Source organism: Stegostoma tigrinum, chromosome 7 (genome assembly GCF_030684315.1).
Source record: "Stegostoma tigrinum isolate sSteTig4 chromosome 7, sSteTig4.hap1, whole genome shotgun sequence".
NCBI lineage: Eukaryota > Metazoa > Chordata > Chondrichthyes > Orectolobiformes > Stegostomatidae > Stegostoma > Stegostoma tigrinum.
Genome location: NC_081360.1, coordinates 94679823 through 94698346, shown reverse-complemented (window position 1 = coordinate 94698346; position 18524 = coordinate 94679823). Strand labels below are relative to the sequence as shown.

General features: G+C 42.2%; 1 protein-coding gene across 2 annotated transcripts in view; it reads left to right on the top strand.

Moving 5' to 3' along the window:
• Positions 1 to 18524, top strand: part of LOC125454249 (contactin-associated protein-like 5) — a 974390-nt gene that overhangs the window by 650538 nt on the left and 305328 nt on the right. For both annotated transcript variants that reach the window (XM_059647525.1, XM_048534833.2), the window contains one exon: positions 9207 to 9363. In XM_059647525.1, the coding sequence (XP_059503508.1) occupies positions 9207 to 9363 (157 nt within the window). The remainder of the gene's footprint in view (positions 1 to 9206; positions 9364 to 18524) is intronic.

Here is an 18524-nt window from a genome sequence, read left to right as displayed (position 1 = left end):
GGCTGCCATTAATAGAAAGACCCCTTTATCCCTACTCTCTGCTTTCTGCCAGACAGCCAATCTTCTATCCATGCTAGCACCTTGCCTCTATCACCATGGGGCCTTATCTTCCTCAGCAGTCTCCTGTGTGGTACATTATCAAAGACCTCTTGAAGTCCAGGTAGATAACATCTATTGGCTCTCCTTGGTCTAACCTACTTATTACTTCCTCAAAGAATTTTGGCAGATTTTTCAGGCATGACTTTCCCTTGATGAAACCATGCTGACTTTGTCCTATTTTGCAAATGGTAACCTCCCTGTCTTGAGCAATTCCTGAAAGATCACCACTAACGATTCCACTATCTCCTTTAGAAATCTGGGGTGCAGTCCATCTGGTCCTGGTTACTGATCCACCTTCAGGATGTTCAGTTTTTTCTCGCACCTTTTCCTTGATCGTTGCCACCAGACTCAGCTCTGCCCCCTACACTCTTGAATTTTTGAGCTATTACCCGTGTCTTCCACCATGCAGACTGATGCAAAGTAATTATTCAGTTTCTCAGCCATTTCCTTGTTCCCTATTATTAAGTCTCCACCTTCATTTTCCAGTGATCCAGTGTCCACTTATGCCCTTCATATATTGAAAGAAACTCTTATAGTCCTCCTTTATATTACTGGCTATCTTACCCTCATACTTAATCTTCTCCCTCCTTGTTTATTCTTGTTGCCCAATGTTGGTCTTTGTGAGCTTCCTAATTATCTTGTTTCCTACTGCCCTTCATCATATTATATGCTAGATAATACAATGTGAGGCTGGATGAACACAGCAGGCCCAGCAGTATCTCAGGAGCACAAAAGCTGACGTTTCGGGCCTAGACCCTTCATCAGAGAGGGGGATGGGGTGAGGGTTCTGGAATAAATAGGGAGAGAGGGGGAGGCAGACCGAAGATGGAGAGAAAAGCAGATAAGTGGAGAGGAGAGTATAGGTGGGGAGGTAGGGAGGGGATAGGTCAGTCCAGGGAAGACGGACAGGTCAAGGAGGTGGGATGAGGTTAGTAGGTAGGAGATGGAGGTGTGGCTTGGGGTGGGAGGAAGGGATGGGTGAGAGGAAGAACAGGTTAGGGAGGCAGAGACAGGCTGGACTGGTTTTGGGATGCAGTGGGTGGAGGGGAAGAGCTGGGCTGGTTGTGTGGTGCAGTGGGGGGAGGGGACAAACTGGGCTGGTTTTGGAATACGGTGGAGGAAGGGGAGATTCTGAAGCTGGAGAAGTCCACATTGATACCATTGGGCTGCAGGGTTCCCAAGCGGAATATGACTTGCTGTTCCTACAACCTTCGGGTGGCATCATTGTGGCACTGCAGGAGTACCCATCCCTTCCTCCCACCCCAAGCCGCATCTCCATCCAAGTGGCAGATATGTTGAACAGTTACTTTGCCTCCATATTTGCATTAGAAAAGGATGACAGCTTACCAGAAGTCCCGGGGAACATGATAGTGGGTTTGGAACAGGGACTGAGTAAAATTGATGGAAGTAAAACATCAGTATTGAGGAAATTATTGGAATTCAAGAGCAACAAATCCCTGAAGCCCAACCATTTCCATTATGAGTATTAAAGGAAGTAGGGGAGCACATTGCAGATGCCCCAACTATCATAAGCTTTCAGTGTACCCTAGATCCAGGAGTCATCTGTATGGATTGGAAAATTATTTATATTACTCTGCTTTTTAAGAAGGGTAAATGAGGAAAACTGGGGAATTACAAACACCTTAGCCTAACAATTCTAGTGAGGAAATTGTTGGAGCCTATAATCAAAGACGGAGTTACTGAAAACCTTGAAAATGTTCAGTTAATTGGGGTGAACAAGAATGGATTCAGAATAGATCAAGCCTGTCAAATCTTAGGAAGCACTTCTATACACAAAGGATGATAGATGCTTGGAATTCTCTTGCAAAAACAGCAGTGGATGTTGGACCAGTTGTTAATTGTAAATCGGAGTTAGATAATTTTTTGTTAAACAAAGATATTTAGGGATTTGGACCAAACACAGATACATGGAGTGACGTTACAGATTTACCATGATCTTATTGACTGGCGACACAGGCTAGAAGAACTGAAGGGCCTTCTCCCGTTCCTATGTTCCATACCTTTCTGCAGCATTCTTCATTTAAATCATGTTCAACTCCTCTATTCTTCCTGTCAAGATGCATTGCTTCACATTTTCCCACATTATATTCCATGTGCCAAGATTTCTTCCACTCGCTTAGCCCATCCAACTCCCTCAGCTGACTCTGTGTGTCCTCCTCACCACCTACCTGCCCACTTATTTTTATGCCACCTCTGCCACTGGGGCTGTTAGTTGTCCCAAATCCAATGACATTCCGCAGCACTTCGCCCATCAAAAAAATCCAGCCTGTTATAAACTTGACAAGATTGTTTTGTCAGTCTTTACCCAAGTGTGTTTTGATGTGGTTGTCAAATGGAAGGTTGAATTCTCACTTGAAGTAGACACAATGAAAACAAAAAAACACCCTGGCCGTTGATTTTCATCAGAATCAGCACTTTAAGTGACAAGAAAATATTGAAGTATGGCACACCACTGAACCAAATGGATTTTGGTTATATTTCTGATGAGCCTTTCAAAGAAAGGATGACTGAAGCCACAGAGCAGATATCTCACTAAAGAGAATGAAAAGTCTTTTGATGAAATGAAAATTGCCCTAGTGAATAAAACACCAAGTGATTTTAAGTGAGAAATCCAATTATTTTGGACACGATCGTTTGTGCATCATCTTCGCAGTGTGCGAAGGGAATTTCCATGAGAAATGAGTGGTTGAAACTCGGCAAAGATTTCACCTTAGAGCTGTTGCTGTTTTTTTTGTGTGAGTGTGAGAGAATGCAAATTAATTGGTTTTCACTGCCAGGAGAACAGATTGAATAAGTAGTTAAAATCTGTTGCAGAATATAATTGGTTGCCAGCAAGTTCTGCTTTTAATTACAAAAGCATGAATTTTTAGTGATATTTAGAGGCTAAGTTAATGACAGAAATGCTAATTCTGAAACCTCTCAAAGGTGGCTAATTGGCTGACATGCCAAGAATGAACAATTGTGGGGAGTGGGTGTTTTGGAGACTTGGAACATTGTCCCTTTTACCTCTGGTATCTAGGTTGTGAAACCAGACAGATGGAATGAGTCTCCTGACATTAGCAAGTGCAAAAGGTTCCGAGTGAAATAAGTTGAGGCTCTGCCAATTAAGTCTCTGTAGATGCATTGGCATGAAGTCAGGCAAGAATCTGGGTAAGGGAAGTGCTTGGCACTAAATCAGCAAATCTAATTCGGGGGAATACAAGATTATTTGCTATGTGAAGTACTTGTTTGCAGGAGCATGTCTCTAAATGGGGTAGATCAGCAAAGGGATCATCGATTACATTCCTTTAAATGTCATGGCAAAATTTAATCCATTACTCCCAATGCATGATCTATATCACTGATTACATAGACTATTCATTTTACATATTAATATTAATGCTTTAAACTGTTACACTCCCAGCAAATAATACTATCGGGGAGGTGCAGTGACTCAATGGTTCACGCTGCTGCTTCATAGCACAAGGGATCCAGGTTTGATTCCTGCTTTAGGTGACTGTGTGGAGTTTGCACATTCTCCCTGTGTTTGCAAGAGTTTCCTCTGGGTGCTCCTGTTTCCTCCCGCAGACCAAAGATGTGCTTTGGCCATGCTCAATTCCCAATCGTGTACAGGCAAGGTGGATGAGCAACGGTAAATGCAGGGTTATGGGCATAGCGGAGTGGGTCTTGGTGGGATGCTTTTCTGAGCATTGGTGTGGAATTGATGAGCTGAGTGGCCTGCTTCCACACTATAGGGATTCTAAGACCAATCTAAATTTGAGACCAGCCTTTGATGTCCAGAGTTTTCATTTTTCTTTTTACTTACCACTAAATAAATTCACAAAAAGCTGCCTAATGTACTAACAAGACAGCACAAAAGTTTATCAGCCAAAAATGAAAAGCAAAAGCAATAATACATAAGAATTGTCTGAAATGTCGAACAAACTTTTCAGAAGAGAGAGCACAGTTCTGAAACTTGGAACAAATTTCTGATGGAATCCATCAGAACTGACATACGATAAGATTTCTCTTTTAGTTTTGGTGCAGCCCAAATGCATGTACCTGTGCTCTGACAAATTTACTTTTGTCCAAATTTAAGCCATTTTGGCTCTGTAAACAATAAAACAATTTGTTCATGTGTTGTAAATGTTTTCCTGAGGTCTGGCTGAACATAACCAAGTTATTGATATGCACAACATGATTGCATAACTCTTCACTGGCCTTTGGATAGAGAAGTGGAAAATAGGAGCAGGAGTAAGCCATTCAGCCTTATCATCATGGCTGATCATCCAACTCAGTAACTTGTTTCTACTTTTCCCCCATATTTGGGTGGTATGGTGGCTCAGTGGTTAGCGCTATTGCCTCATAGCTCCAGGGACCCAGGTTTAATTCCGCCCTTGGGTGACTATCTGTGTGGAATTTGCATGTTCTCCCTATGTTTACATTGGTTTCCTTTGGGTGCTCTGGTTTTCTTCCAGTCCAAAGATGTGCAGGCTAGGTGGATTGGTCATGCTAAATTGCCCATTGTGTTCAGGGGTGTGTAGATTAGGTTGGCTATAGGGGGATGGATCTGGGTGGGTTGCTGTTAGGTTTGGTGTGGACTTGTTCCACACTGTAGGGATTCTATGATTCTATGATCCCTTCAGCCTCAAGTGCTACATCCAACTCCTCCTTGGAATGATACAATGCCTTGGTCTTGATTACTTTCTGGGGAAGTGAAATCCATTGGTTCACTACTCTCCTGGTGGAGAAATTTCTCTTCATCTCAGTCCAAAATAGTTTGTCATGAGACTGTGACTTCTGGTCCTGGACTGACCTAACATCAGAAGCATCCTTCCTGTACCTATCCTACCTAATCCAATTTGAGCTTTATAGATTTCAATGAGACCTCGCTTATTCTTCTGAACTCCAGTGAAGATAATCCTAACCGATTCAAGCTCTCCTCATGCATCAGCCCTGCCATCTCAAGAATCAGTCTAGTGAGCTTTTTGCTGCACTCCCTCTTTAGCAAGGATATCCTTCCTCAGGTAAGGAGAACAAAACCATACTCAGTATCACTCCAGGTGTGGTATCGCCAAAGCTCTGAACAAATGCAGCAAGGCATTCATGCTCCTGTACACGAATCCTGTCACTATGAAGTCCCATGTGCCATTTGCCTTCTTTACCACCTACTGCATCTCAATGCTTATCTTCGGTGACTGATGTCTGGAGATACAATCCTCTCTCTCAATTTATAGCCATTCTGATAATAATCTGCTGCCTGATTTTCCTCCAAAAATGGATAACTTCACATTAATCCACATAATACTGCTTCTGTCATACATACACATTCAGAAAGATTTCAGTTTATTCCTATCAGAGGTAATGGGAACTGCAGATGGTGGAGAATTCGAGATAGCGAAGTGTGGAGCTGGATGAACACAGCAGGCCCAGCAGCATCTTAGGAGCACAAAAGCTGACATTTCAGGCCTAGACCCTACATCAGAAAAGACTCCGCTTGGCCTGCTGTGTTCATCCAGATCCACACTTTGTTATCTCAGTTTATTCTTACTCTTTTCCCATCTGCCAACAAGTTTTCTATGCATCTCAATGCACTACTCCCAATCCCGTGTGCTTTCATTTTCACTCATCTTTAATGTAGAACTTTGTTAAAAGCCTTCTGAAAGTCCAAATAAACCACATCCACTGGCTCCCTCTCATCAACTCTAATCTCTTATCAATTAATCATTGATAAGTTGCTGTTGCATTTGACTGCAGTGATTCAAGAAGGCAGCTCTTTCTTGAGGACAAATAATGTCAGGCAATAAGTGCTGGCCCAGAAGCATGGCTGAACATTTTATTTCATAGATGCATATTTATATTTACAACATTGAACTGTATCTCTAAGGTCAAGGGAACATTCTTTAGTTGATGGTTTACTTTTAGCACATGAGTGCTCAGCTCTTACTTCCATCATTAAAGCACCCATCTTTTTCCCTGTGAGAAGGAAGCCTGGAACAACTGGCAGTGAAGGATATGCTGTTCTATTCATTTTTCATGCAACAGTATACCTTTACATTGATAAAATCCACCTGCGGTTACTAAACCTGAGATTTTCTTTGGCTGTATTGGTCAATGGTATTTGCAAACATATTTTAAATAAATCAGAGTTATCAAAAATTGTGTTTGTCCAATCTCCCTAATACTGTCATCCTTAATGGCAAACAGTAATAAGGGGATTTATTTATCCCAATCAGTACAAGATTCTTGAAAAGGAACCATAATTATTATTTTCAAGATTTATTGAAGTAAGTTTTTAAAGTTCCTTGACACTTGGTAAGCTGAGGATGTAAGTTGTTTTCATCTCAAACAACTATTCATTACTTCTTTAGATGTTTAGGACATAAAATTGTGTTTCATTGGATACTCCAAATCCTGTAACAAAAACTAACTTCTTCACTATCACTTTCGATGTAATTTTTCCAAAAACATCACCTCAAGAAATCTTATTGTTTAATTCTTAAAAGATATGGATTCCCACTCTCAGTTTTCAGTACGGGTGCCACACAAACTATTTAGACCTTGGCAAAATGATTCTTTGAAAGCTGGCACTGAATGAAGGGTTAATAGGAACTGCAGATGCTGGAGAATCTGAGATAACAAAGTATTGAGCTGGATGAACACAGCCGGCCAAGTAGCATCCAAGTAGCTGTGTTCATCCAGCTCTACACTTTGTTATACTGAATTAAGGGGGCAGATTTAAATAATGGTCGGAAGTTTCCGACTTGCTGCCAGCAAGAGTAGCTTTTTTTTTGTATTTCGGATGAATAAAATTTTAATCTGTATTTTCCTGATATTAAAGTGCCTTGCCTCAGAATGTTCTCAACCAGTTTGTAAAGTGTCATTATCTAAACTCAGATGGAACTGTCACCTCATGGACCGCTATCCATTTCTGATCAGCTGGTATTCCAAATGATTTCTAAATGCCTTCATTGGTCAGAGCGTTGAACATAGGAGTTGGGACATCATGTTGCGTTTGTTCAAGGCATTAGTGAGGCCACTTTTAGAATACTGTGTACAATACAGGTCAGCCTGCTATAGTAAGTGAAATAGCTTCACAGAGCAAGTATCCCATCACCAAATCACCCTGTATTAACACGTGGAGAGTCTTTGACATTGAGCCCCCATCCTCACAGTCAGCTCTCAGAGTGAACAGAATCCCTGAAACTCCTGCTTATATCTGTCAGCCAGGGCGCCCTGATCGGACGAGGATAACATCCCCAATCAGGGAACTCATATGCAATGAGGCTCACCTGGCTGACCTCATGACAATCACTTCGGGATGGATGTTATTAAGTTACAAAGATACAGAAAGAATTTACAAGGATGTTGCCAGGACTCGAAGGTTTGACTGACAAAGATAGACTGGGACTTTCTCCCCAGGAACATTAGAGTCTAGATGGTTGATCTTATAGAAATTTATAAAATCATGAGGGCCATTGGTAAAAATGAATAGCTAATGATTTTTCCCCCCCACGGGCAAAGGAATCTGTAACTAGAGGGTATAGGTTAAAGTGAGAGGGACAAGATTGAAAAAGGACACAAGGGGCAACTTTTTCACACAGAGGGAGGTGTGTGTAAAGTGCTGGATGTCTTTGGAAATGCAACAATAGTTGTAAATTGTGCCATGCTTGAGTTATTTCTACTGCGTGTTTAATAATCTTTTGAAGCATCTTATAAGGAAAAATACTTTTTCTTTTTCCTGAGGAAGGGCCACCAGACCAAAAACATTAACTCTGATTTTTTTCTTCACAGATCCTACCAGACCTGCTGAGCTTTTTCAGCAGCTTCTGTTCTTGTTCCTGATTTACAGCATTCACAGTTCTTTCGGTTTTTCATTTCTCTTTTCTTTGTTTATCCACATTGCTGTTGATAAATTTTCCTTGTAAGTTATTGTTTAAAGACTGTAACAGTGTGTGCTTGATTTTGATAAATGATAATGTTGGTTGTAGAAATCACAGAAAAATGATGATCTACTCTACCAGGTTCCTGTTAGAAATCTGACTTGCCTGGTATTACCATGAATTGGACATGTACTCACAACGATTGAGGTCATAAGGTCATTGTAACTGGGGACACATTTCTGAAGAAGAACCCAGACCCAAAAAGTCAGCTTTCCTGGTCGTCTGATGCTGCCTGGCCTGCTGTGTTCATCCAGTTCCACACCTTATTACCTCAGACTTCAGCATTGGCAGTTCCTACTATCTCTGTATAATGAGACTGTTTTTAACCTTCATGTACACCTCCAATCAATATTTTACTATGCTTTAGCCTTTCAGGTAGACAGCTTGTGTTGTCAGCCAGCGTAAGTGATTGAATTACTCCAGTGTCTCTCAATCTCTTTGGAAATCTCAGCAGGCCTGGCAGGATCTGTGGGGAGAAAGCTGAGATAACAACATGAGTTCAGTGACCCTCTCTCAGAGTTTTCCCAGCTATTTCTGTTTTTGTTTCCAATTTCCAGCATCTGCAGTTCTTTGAGTTTTGTTTTGCTTCATGTATAACTCATTGCCATATCCTTTCTATCTTGAAGAAGTTCTGTCCTGGCTCCGACAGGATTCCGTTCTAATCTTTCTACTTGTTCACAGTAATTACTTTCACTCTTGATGTTGACAAGGTATTTGTCAAAAAAAGGTCAGAAGAAGGGTCACTGGATCCGAAATGTTAACTATGCACTCTCTCCACAGATACTGCCAGACCTTATGAATTTTCTGAGCAATTGCTGTTTTTGCTTCTGATTTCCAGTATCCGCATTTGTTTGTGTTTTTCTGTATCTCTCAATATCTTTATTAGTTTGCCTTATTAAGTCAAACAATAAGGGAGTTATTCACCCTCTCAAATAAAATTCTCAAAATCTCCAGCTGTCACATTCATACAGGACCATTGGTCTGTTCTCTCATTAGAGAGAGAGACAGACATACCTATGGTGTGTTCTTTTCTTTCTCAGCACTGTTCGCTCTCATCCTCATGAACGTAGAAATTCCTCCATGATGTTAGAAATAAGTTTATTCATGGAAGAATCCAGTAGTCTTGACAGTTTCACCTTAGTAATATTTCCAAGTTTCTTTCAGATGGCGCACCATTGACCTGGTGGATCGGGAGGACCAACGAGAAGCAAACTTACTGGGGAGGTTCGTCACCAGGCATTCAGAAATGTGCCTGCGGATTGGAGGAGAGCTGCTTGGATACCAAGTACCACTGTAACTGCGATGCTGGCAAAGATAAATGGTACTGTGACATTTTTTTCTGAAATAGTAAATCTTTTTGCATTCATGAACTGAAATTTCGCATAAACGTGATTTACCTGAACCATCTTGATTCAGTAATGATTCTTAACCAATTCAAAATTATTCTCAACTTCAGATGTTTGCGATTGTAATGTAGTTAAACTTATTAATGTCAGTCTGAAAGATCATCTTGGAAGCTTAGATAATGTGAATATTATAACAAATTTAAAACAACTTGAAGTCTTCTCTTACCGTAACAACAGTTTTTAATTGCACTGAAGTGAAATGTTACATGATGCAATGCAACTGACCTATTCTCTGAGCAACATGTTATAAACTTACTAACGTTTATAATAATCTTGTTCTGAATTATGAAGAAGGAAAAAAATCTCTGAAAGAATTGCATATAGACAATTTACCAACTGCATGTAAGTGCACTCATGTTGAGTTTGTGTGTCCGTGTGTGTGTGTGTGTCTGTGTGCCTGTGTCTGTGTGTGTGTGTCTGTGTCTGTGTCTGTGTGTGTGTCTGTGTCTGTGTGTCTGTGTGTCTGTGTCTGTGTGTGTGTGTCTGTGTGTCTGTGTCTGTGTCTGTGTGTGTGTATGATTTGCAGAATGATTTACATTAAAGTATCCACTTATAATTGGCAGAGAGGCTTGGTGAAAGTATGGAGGAAAGGATGAGTTGTGCAGGGGAAATTGTGTGCTATTGCCTAAATGCAGAGACATAAATAGAAGCCTAACTACAGGAGCCTGATAAGGTCATTTCATTTTCTTTTGATGCTTGTAGCCGAGCTGTCAATGATGATATTAGAATCACCACATTCAGCATCCCCTCTGTGTGCAGTGGTAAATCCGGCATGGTGCTTCCTGCCAAGCTAATGGAAGCATGGCCTAATTCCTTGCTTTGACATGAATGTAAAAGCTCCACTGCAGCCATCTGAAAATCAGGTGCCTTGGTCAATGGCATTTTTGCAACTAAAATATTTCCAACTTTATTCCCAAAAGTGACTTTAAGAGGAGCAATATGGTTGCAAGTTTGGCGGCAGATGTTCAACTGCTATAGTAAAGGTTTCCAAACTAACACTATTGACTAAAAAAAAAACAAAAGAACTGCGGATGCTGTAAATCAGGAACAAAAACAAAGTTGCTGGAAAAGCTCAGCCGGTCTGGCAGCATCTGGTCCTACAGCCCTCCGGACTCCATATTGAGTTCAATAATTTTAGGGCCTAAGCTCTCCCATGTCCCAGCCCCCATCCCACACACCAAGCCTTGTTACTGCCACTACACACCCCCCTGTTGTTAGTCAGTAACAACCCCCATTAACAACTATTCACCCTCCCAGCCCAATCGTTAGCAACTCCTATGTCAGTCCAAGATAATAAAATGTGAGGCTGGATGAACACAGCAGGCCAAGCAGCATCTCAGGAGCACAAAAGCTGACGTTTCTGGCCTAGACCCTTCATCAGAGAGCCAACTGTCTTTCTCTCTCTTTGGGCTCTACCCCATCATTTACCCCCTACCCCACACACCTCCCTATTTTCTGCATATAAACTGACATTTTCTCAGCCACCATCTGTTCTGAGGAAAGGTCAACGGACCTGAAACGTTAACTCTGGAATTCCCTCCCGAATGGGTGTGCAATAAATGGACTGTAATGGTTCAAGAAGACAGCTCACCATCACATTTTTACAGGCATCTAGGGATATCAATAAGTGCTGACCAGCCAATGAATCCCACGTCCCATAGATGAATTAGAAAAAAGACCAAGGGGTGTTGTGATGAAGGAGGTACTTGGGCTCCTTCTGGCCACAAAGAGAAAGACATTGAAGGGTCTATTCATCTCTCCTGTCCTCTGATGAACGAAGTGTAATTGTGTTTAATCCATTCCCATGTTCCTTTCATTAGCCACGAATTCTTGATGGAATCAGTTGCACCATGCTTAATGCTTGCTACAGACTTTGTTGAAAAGAAAGGTGATTAGGAAAAGGACTAGACCATTCAACCCTATGAGTCTGCCCTGCCATTCAATACAATCATGGCCGATTAAACATTTCAAAGTCATAAGCTCAGGACATCTTCAGAACTTCGTACACCACTGGTAATCAGAAATTTGATTTCTCACCAAATTTAAGGTCATTTAAATGGTCATTGGATAAACATATGGATGATAATGGAATAGTGTAGGTTAGATGGGCTTCAGATTGGTTTCACAGGTCAGCGCAACATCAAGGGCCGATGGGCCTGTACGGCGCTGTAATGTTCTGTGTTCTAGGAGGAAGAGGAGAAATATCTCAACTCAGAGAGAGGGGCTGAAGAACTAAAAGAATCAAAAGATGTGGAGGTAACGGAAGAACAGTGTACTGAGTCGGATCATCTATACCTTAAACGTACTCAGAAATTGAACTTCCACAACCTTCTGAGGTCGAGAATTCCAAAGGTTCATGACCGTCTGAGTAAAATAATTCTATTCATCTCAGACCTAAGTGACATCCCTTTAACTTTTAACTTATGCCCCCTTGATCTATACTCTCCAAATTGAGGAAATATTTGCCTCAAATCTGCTCCTTTAAGTATTTTGTAAATTTCAATGAGACCTCTTCTCAATCTTTAAAACTCTAGAGAATACATGTGCTCAACCCCTCTTCATAATACTGTCCTACCATCCTGGAAACAAATATAGAGAATTTTTTTTTTCTGCACTCTCCCTATGGCAATAGCATATTTCCTGAAATAAAGAGGCCATAACTGTAACAGTACTCCAGTTGCAGTCTAACCAAGCTCCTGTACAAATGCAGCAAGAATTCACTACCCCTGTATTCAAATCAGAGAAACATAGAGCAAGAGTAGCCCATTCAGCCCTTTGAGCCTGAACCGCCATTCAGTATGACCATGGCAGATGATCCGACTCAGTACACTGTTCTTCCGTTACCTCCACATCTTTTGATTCTTTTAGTTCTTCAGCCCCTCTCTCTGAGTTGAGATATTTCTCCTCTTCCTCCTAAATAGCCAATCACGTATTCTCAGAATGTGACCCCATGCTCTGGACTGCCTGATCATTAGGACTACGCTTTCTATGCCTACCCTGTCTAGTCCTGTTAGAATTTTAGGGGCTACTGTGAGATCCCTCTCATTTTCCTGAACTGCAGTGGATACAGTTCAAACTGATATAGTCTCTCTTCTGCATCTCTTCTTATGGTGAGGTGATGGGACAGTGGTATTATCACTGGATTGTTAATCCAGAGATCCAGATAAGATTCTGGGGACCTGGGTTTGAATCCCGCCACGGCAGATGGTGGAATTTGAATGGAATAAATCTCTGGAATTAGGAATCTAATGATGCCAGTGAATCCATTGTCGACTCTCAGGGGAAAATAAAATCCATGTGACTCACTCATGTCCTTTAGGGAAGGAAACTGCCACCCTTACTTGGTCTGGCCTACATGTGACTCCAGACCCACAGCAATGTGGTTGACTCTGAATTGGCCTCTGGAAAATTAGGGATGGACAATAAATTTTGCCTGCCCAGTGATGCCGACATCCCATTAATGAATAAAAGAAAAAGTTGTTGGAGTGTTTTGTCCAGCTGGGGAAGAAACCTCAGGAGGCAGGCAGGATTCAGGTGAGTGGAAGATGTTTATTCAAGCAGAAACAGGTTGATGCAGGGAGAGGGCCAAAGAATCTTCCCCAAATTGGAAGGGAGATTAATGACACAGTCTGATTTTTACAGTGAAAATACAGCGTTTTATACACTTTGTTACAGTGAACAAATACAGCACAGTCACTGTCCTTCCCACACACCCAATCCTGTGAGTCACCTAATCAATAATGGCATTCCATGGACAGCCCCAGGTTCCCATGGTCTTCTCTCTACGCCATGGGATCTTTCAATGCATCCTATTCATTCACATTCCAAAAGCTGACTGGCTGCATTCCTGCATGTCTGTCTCAGGCTTCTTATATCTAAGGACAGTGTGAATTGTATCATTGATTGTACTACATGAGGTTTATCAAAGTCAGCTATTCCGCTAATACTTCCCACTGTCCCAATTACGTAATGTTAAAATAAAAAGGTAGTTCATTTTAACTAATTGCTGTAAAGTTAACTTCTGTTATTAAGCTAATTATAAAGTGTAATGTTATACAACTACTTCTACTGTTAGAATTTTGTAATTTATGGGTTGTGAGCAATCTATCTTGTTCAGGGTATAAACGAAGGTATCTCCTAAGGCTAGTTAACTTTCGCATCTAAGCTTTAATGTTTCTTTAAGGCTTGCATTATATTCTGATTATGCATTGAAACCAACTTCTATGGTTACAACATTTTCAGCTAGAAACTATTTAATATTGCAGGTAGCTTCAAAGAAGCAACTATTTGCTGCAAAATAACTTTAGCTGCTATCCTTGCAGCTGCTTAAGGACTTAATCCTGATGTTGTTAATTTAGTGTGACAATCATCCTTTCACTAATAAAGCTGGAATTGGTCATTTATCTGCCCTAAGGCATCCTTTTATCAGAAATGTCTCAGATAGGAACATACAGCGTTCTTTTACTGACCTTCCAGCAGTTCTATTCAAAGATACCCTTGTATTTCACTGTGTGAACAAGCTGTTTAGTTTTGCTTCGCTTTTGCTTGCATCTTGGAAGCAGGCATGGGCCACTTAATGTGATAATGGGAACTGCAGATGCTGGAGAATCCAAGATAATAAAATGTGAGGCTGGATGAACGCAGCAGGCCCAGCAGCATCTCAGGAGCACAAAAGCTAACGCTTCAGGCCTAGACCCTTCATCAGAGAGGGGGATGGGGTGAGGGTTCTGGCATAAATAGGGAGAGAGGGGGAGGCGGACCGAAGATGGAGAGTAAAGAAGATAGGTGGAGAGGAGAGTACAGGTGGGGAGGTAGTGAGGGGATAGGTCAGTCCAGGGAAGACGGACAGGTCAAGGAGATGGGATGAGGTCAGTCGGTAGGAGATGGACGTGCGGCTTGGGGTGGGAGGAAGGGATGGGTGAGAGGAAGAACAGGTTAGGGAGGCGGAGACAGGCTGGGCTGATTTTGGGATGCAGTGGGTGGAGGGGAAGTGCTGGGCTGGTTGCGTGGTGCAGTGGGGGGAGGGGACGAACTGGGCTGGTTTAGGGATGCAGTAGGGGAAGGGGAGATTTTGAAACTGGTGAAGTCCACATTGATACCATTGGGCTGCAGGGTTCCCAAGCGGAATATGAGTTGCTGTTCCTGCAACCTTCGGGTGGCATCATTGTGGCACTACAGAAGGCCCATGATGGACATGTCATCTAAAGAATGGGAGGGGGAGTGGAAATAGTTTGCGACTGGGAGTTGCAGTTGTTTGTTGCGAACTGAGTGGAGGTGTTCTGCAAAGCGGTCCCCAAGCCTCCGCTTGGTTTCCCCGATGTAGAGGAAGCCACACCGGGTACAGTGGATGCAGTATACCACATTGGCAGATGACTTTCCACATTAAGCAGAGGTTCACCCCCCAAGATGACTTTCCACATTAAGCAGAGGTTCACCTGCACATCTGCCAATGTGGTATACTGCATCCACTCTACCCGGTGTGGCTTCCTCTACATTGGGGAAACCAAGCGGAGGCTTGGGGATCGCTTTGCAGAACACCTCCACTCGGTTCACAATAAACAACTGCACCTCCCAGTCGCAAACCATTTCCACTCCCCCTCCCATTCTTTAGATGACATGTCCATCATGGGCCTCCTGCAGTGCCACAATGATGCCACCCGAAGGTTGCAGGAACAGCAACTCCTATTCCGCTTGGGAACCCTGCAGCCCAATGGTATCAATGTGGACTTCACCAGCTTCAAAATCTCCCCTTCCCCCACCGCATCCCAAAACCAGCCCAGTTCGTCCCCTCCACCCACTGCATCCCAAAACCAGTCCAAACTGCCTCTGCCTCCCTAACCTGTTCTTCCTCTCACCCATCCCTTCCTCCCACCCCAAGCCGCACCGCCATCTCCTACCTACGAACCTCATCCCATCTGCTTGACCTGTCCGTCTTCCCTGGACTGACCTATCCCCTCACTACCTCCCCACCTATACACTCCTCTCCACCTATCTTCTTTTCTCTCCATCTTCGGTCCGCATCCCCCTCTCTCCCTATTTATTCCAGAACCCTCACCCCATCCCACTCTCTGATGACGGGTCTAGGCCCGAAACGTCAGCTTTTGTTCTCCTGAGATGCTGCTGGGCCTGCTGTGTTCATCCAGCGTCACATTTTATTATCTTGGCCACTTAATGTGTTCAGGTACAACTCACCTTACAGAGCCAAATACAGAGTGCCCCTATATACATCAATTCAATTGACCCAGAAACTCATCTGCTAAACCTCAGTTTCGTTCCATCTTCAACCAGAACATCCTTCCTCAAATAAGGACATTCCTCACAGTTCACCCTCCTACCCAACTTTGTACTATTTGCAAACTTGGAGACATTTTTTGCAAACATTTAGTTCCTTCACCGAATCATGAATATATTTTGTGAATAGCTGGTGTCCAAGCACTGACCCCTGCGGTACCCCACCATTCACTGCCTGTCACTCAGAAAATAACCTGTTTATTCCTCCTCCTTGCTTTCTGTTGACCATCCAGTTTTCTATCCACGTTTGTGCAATACTCCAATCCCATGCACTTTAAAGTTACACACTAACTGCATTCGTGGGACCTCATTGAAAGCCTTCTGAAGGCCCAAGGAAAACACTTCCACTGCCTCCCTTTGTCAACTCTATTAATTACATCCTCGAAAAATTCCAGTGAATTTGTCAAGCATGATTTCCCTTTTGTAAATCCATGCTGACTCTATCTTATTCTGTCATTGTTTTACAAGTGGTACACTATTAATTTCTTTCAAGACAATAGAGTCTAGCATTTTCCCCACTACCAATGTCAGGCTATGTGGTCTATACTCTTTTCTTCCCTTGTTAAAAAAAAGTAGGGGTTCCACTAGCTACTCTCTAGTTCATAGGAACTGTTCCAATGTCTATTGAATCTTGAAAAATGACCACCAACACATCCACCATTTCTAGGGAAATTCTTTAAGTACATGTAGATTATTATGGCCTTGGGGATTTATCAGCCCTCAATCACATCAATTTGCCCAACGTCATTTCCCTCGTAAAACTGATATCTTTCAGTTCCTCCCATTCAGCACATCCAGTATTCCTCAAAATTTTTGAGTTATATGTGTCATGCTTTGCAAAGACAGAACCAAATATATATTCAATTTTGATTCAAGGTCACTTGACCGAAAATGTTAATAACTCTGTTTCTTTTTCTCTACAGCTGCTGCCAGATCTGCTGACTTTCTTCAGCATTATCTGTTTTTGTTATGTAATAAATTCATCTGCCACCTCTTTGTTCCCCATCATAGCTTCTCCTGTTTCTGACCATAAGGAGCATACGTTTGTCTAATCTCATCTTACTCTATTCATATACTGACAGAAGCTTTTACAGTAATTTTGCATGTTCCCTGTAACCTTACTCTTGCAATAAGGGCTAATATTCCATTAGCCTTCCTAATAACTTGCTGTACCTGCATGTTAGACTTCAGTGACTTATTAACAAGGAGACTTAGGTCTTTTTGTATGTTTACACGTTACAATTTTTTTACCATATAAGAAATAATCTGCATATCTGATTCTCCTGACAAAATGGCTAAGCTCACATTTTTCCAAGTTACATACTGTTTGCCATGTTCGCTGCCCATGCACTAACTCTGTTCACAATGTTCCAAAAGCTGTTCCACACTTCCCTGGCAATGCACATTCCAATGTAGCCTTTTGTGATCTCAAATTTGGAAATTTTACATTTGGTTTCCACCTCCAAATCATTGGTATATGTTGTGAACAGCTGGAGGCCAAGTCCAAGTATCGATGCCTGTAGTACCCCAATCATCACAGCCCTGGCCATGTGAGAATGATACATATACTCTGATTGTTGTTTTGTTTGTCAGCCAACCAAGAATCCATGCCAGTACATTACATCCTATCTCACGAGCCGTAACCTTTCTAATCAGTGTCCCATGGAGACATTGTCCAAAACCTTTTGAAAATCTGAAAATACTACATCTATCAATTTTGTGAGTAATGTCTTCAAAAGATTCATCAATCATGAGATAACACAGAGTGGAGCTAGAGGACTGAATGACTTCTGAAGAAGCATTCAGACTCTCCTGTTCCTCTGATGTTGCCTGGCCTGCAGTGTTCCTCCAGTTCCACATTGTGTTATCTCTGACTCCAGCATCGGCACTTCTTACTATCTCTTCATCCAGTATGAGTTGCTTTTTGCAAATTCACGCTGACTAAGCCGAGTCAGATCACTATCAATAAGGTGTCTATTTATCCCATATTTCTGCTGGATTCTAGCACTTTCCTGCTACAGGGGTTCTGCCATGGCAAGATAGTTCCAGTGCAACACCGCATTATCGAAAATTGTGCTACATTTATAATGGGGCCTGTGGGAAAAGCAGGGTTAGGGGCAGACCTTCATCCAGTTGCAAGTAGCATTATTAATTCAACAGAAGTCAGGCAATCAATAATGTGCAAGAGCAGTGTACAGCTGAAAGCATCGTGGTTTGAAGAAGCAGACAGTAATGAGCAGATTTACAGATTCTTTATTACTGCAGCAGGATTGCCTCCCACACACCAACAACACATTGTACATTCGCACCCAAACTTCAATGACACTCATCATCACCCAGTGGTGATCACGAATAGCAAACCCTCAGCCACATTCTGCTATCGCCAGCAGCATTAACCACCTATCAGCGGTAAATCTGAACCACCACTTTTGACAGCAAAATAAAACCAACAGCATCCAGCTTCCAGCAGGAACACAAGGGCAAAGCAATATCCAGCGTTTCCTGGAATAATCTCACCCAGTGCTCAACACCAACACGATTCAGCAGCATCAAACCCTAGCAGCAAAAACTAGTCGGTGAGAATAATTTTCTAATCTCCAGCAGCATCACTTAGTCATTGGAGAAAATCCCAACCACCAACTTTACAAACACCAGGAACGCGAAAGCCCAATCAGAAACAATATCAAGCCACTCGCTAACAGCATCACCGAAATGCCAACATTAAATGTATTCTTGGGTAAGAGCATTACTTACCTGTCAGAAACATCAACAGCACTTAGTCACT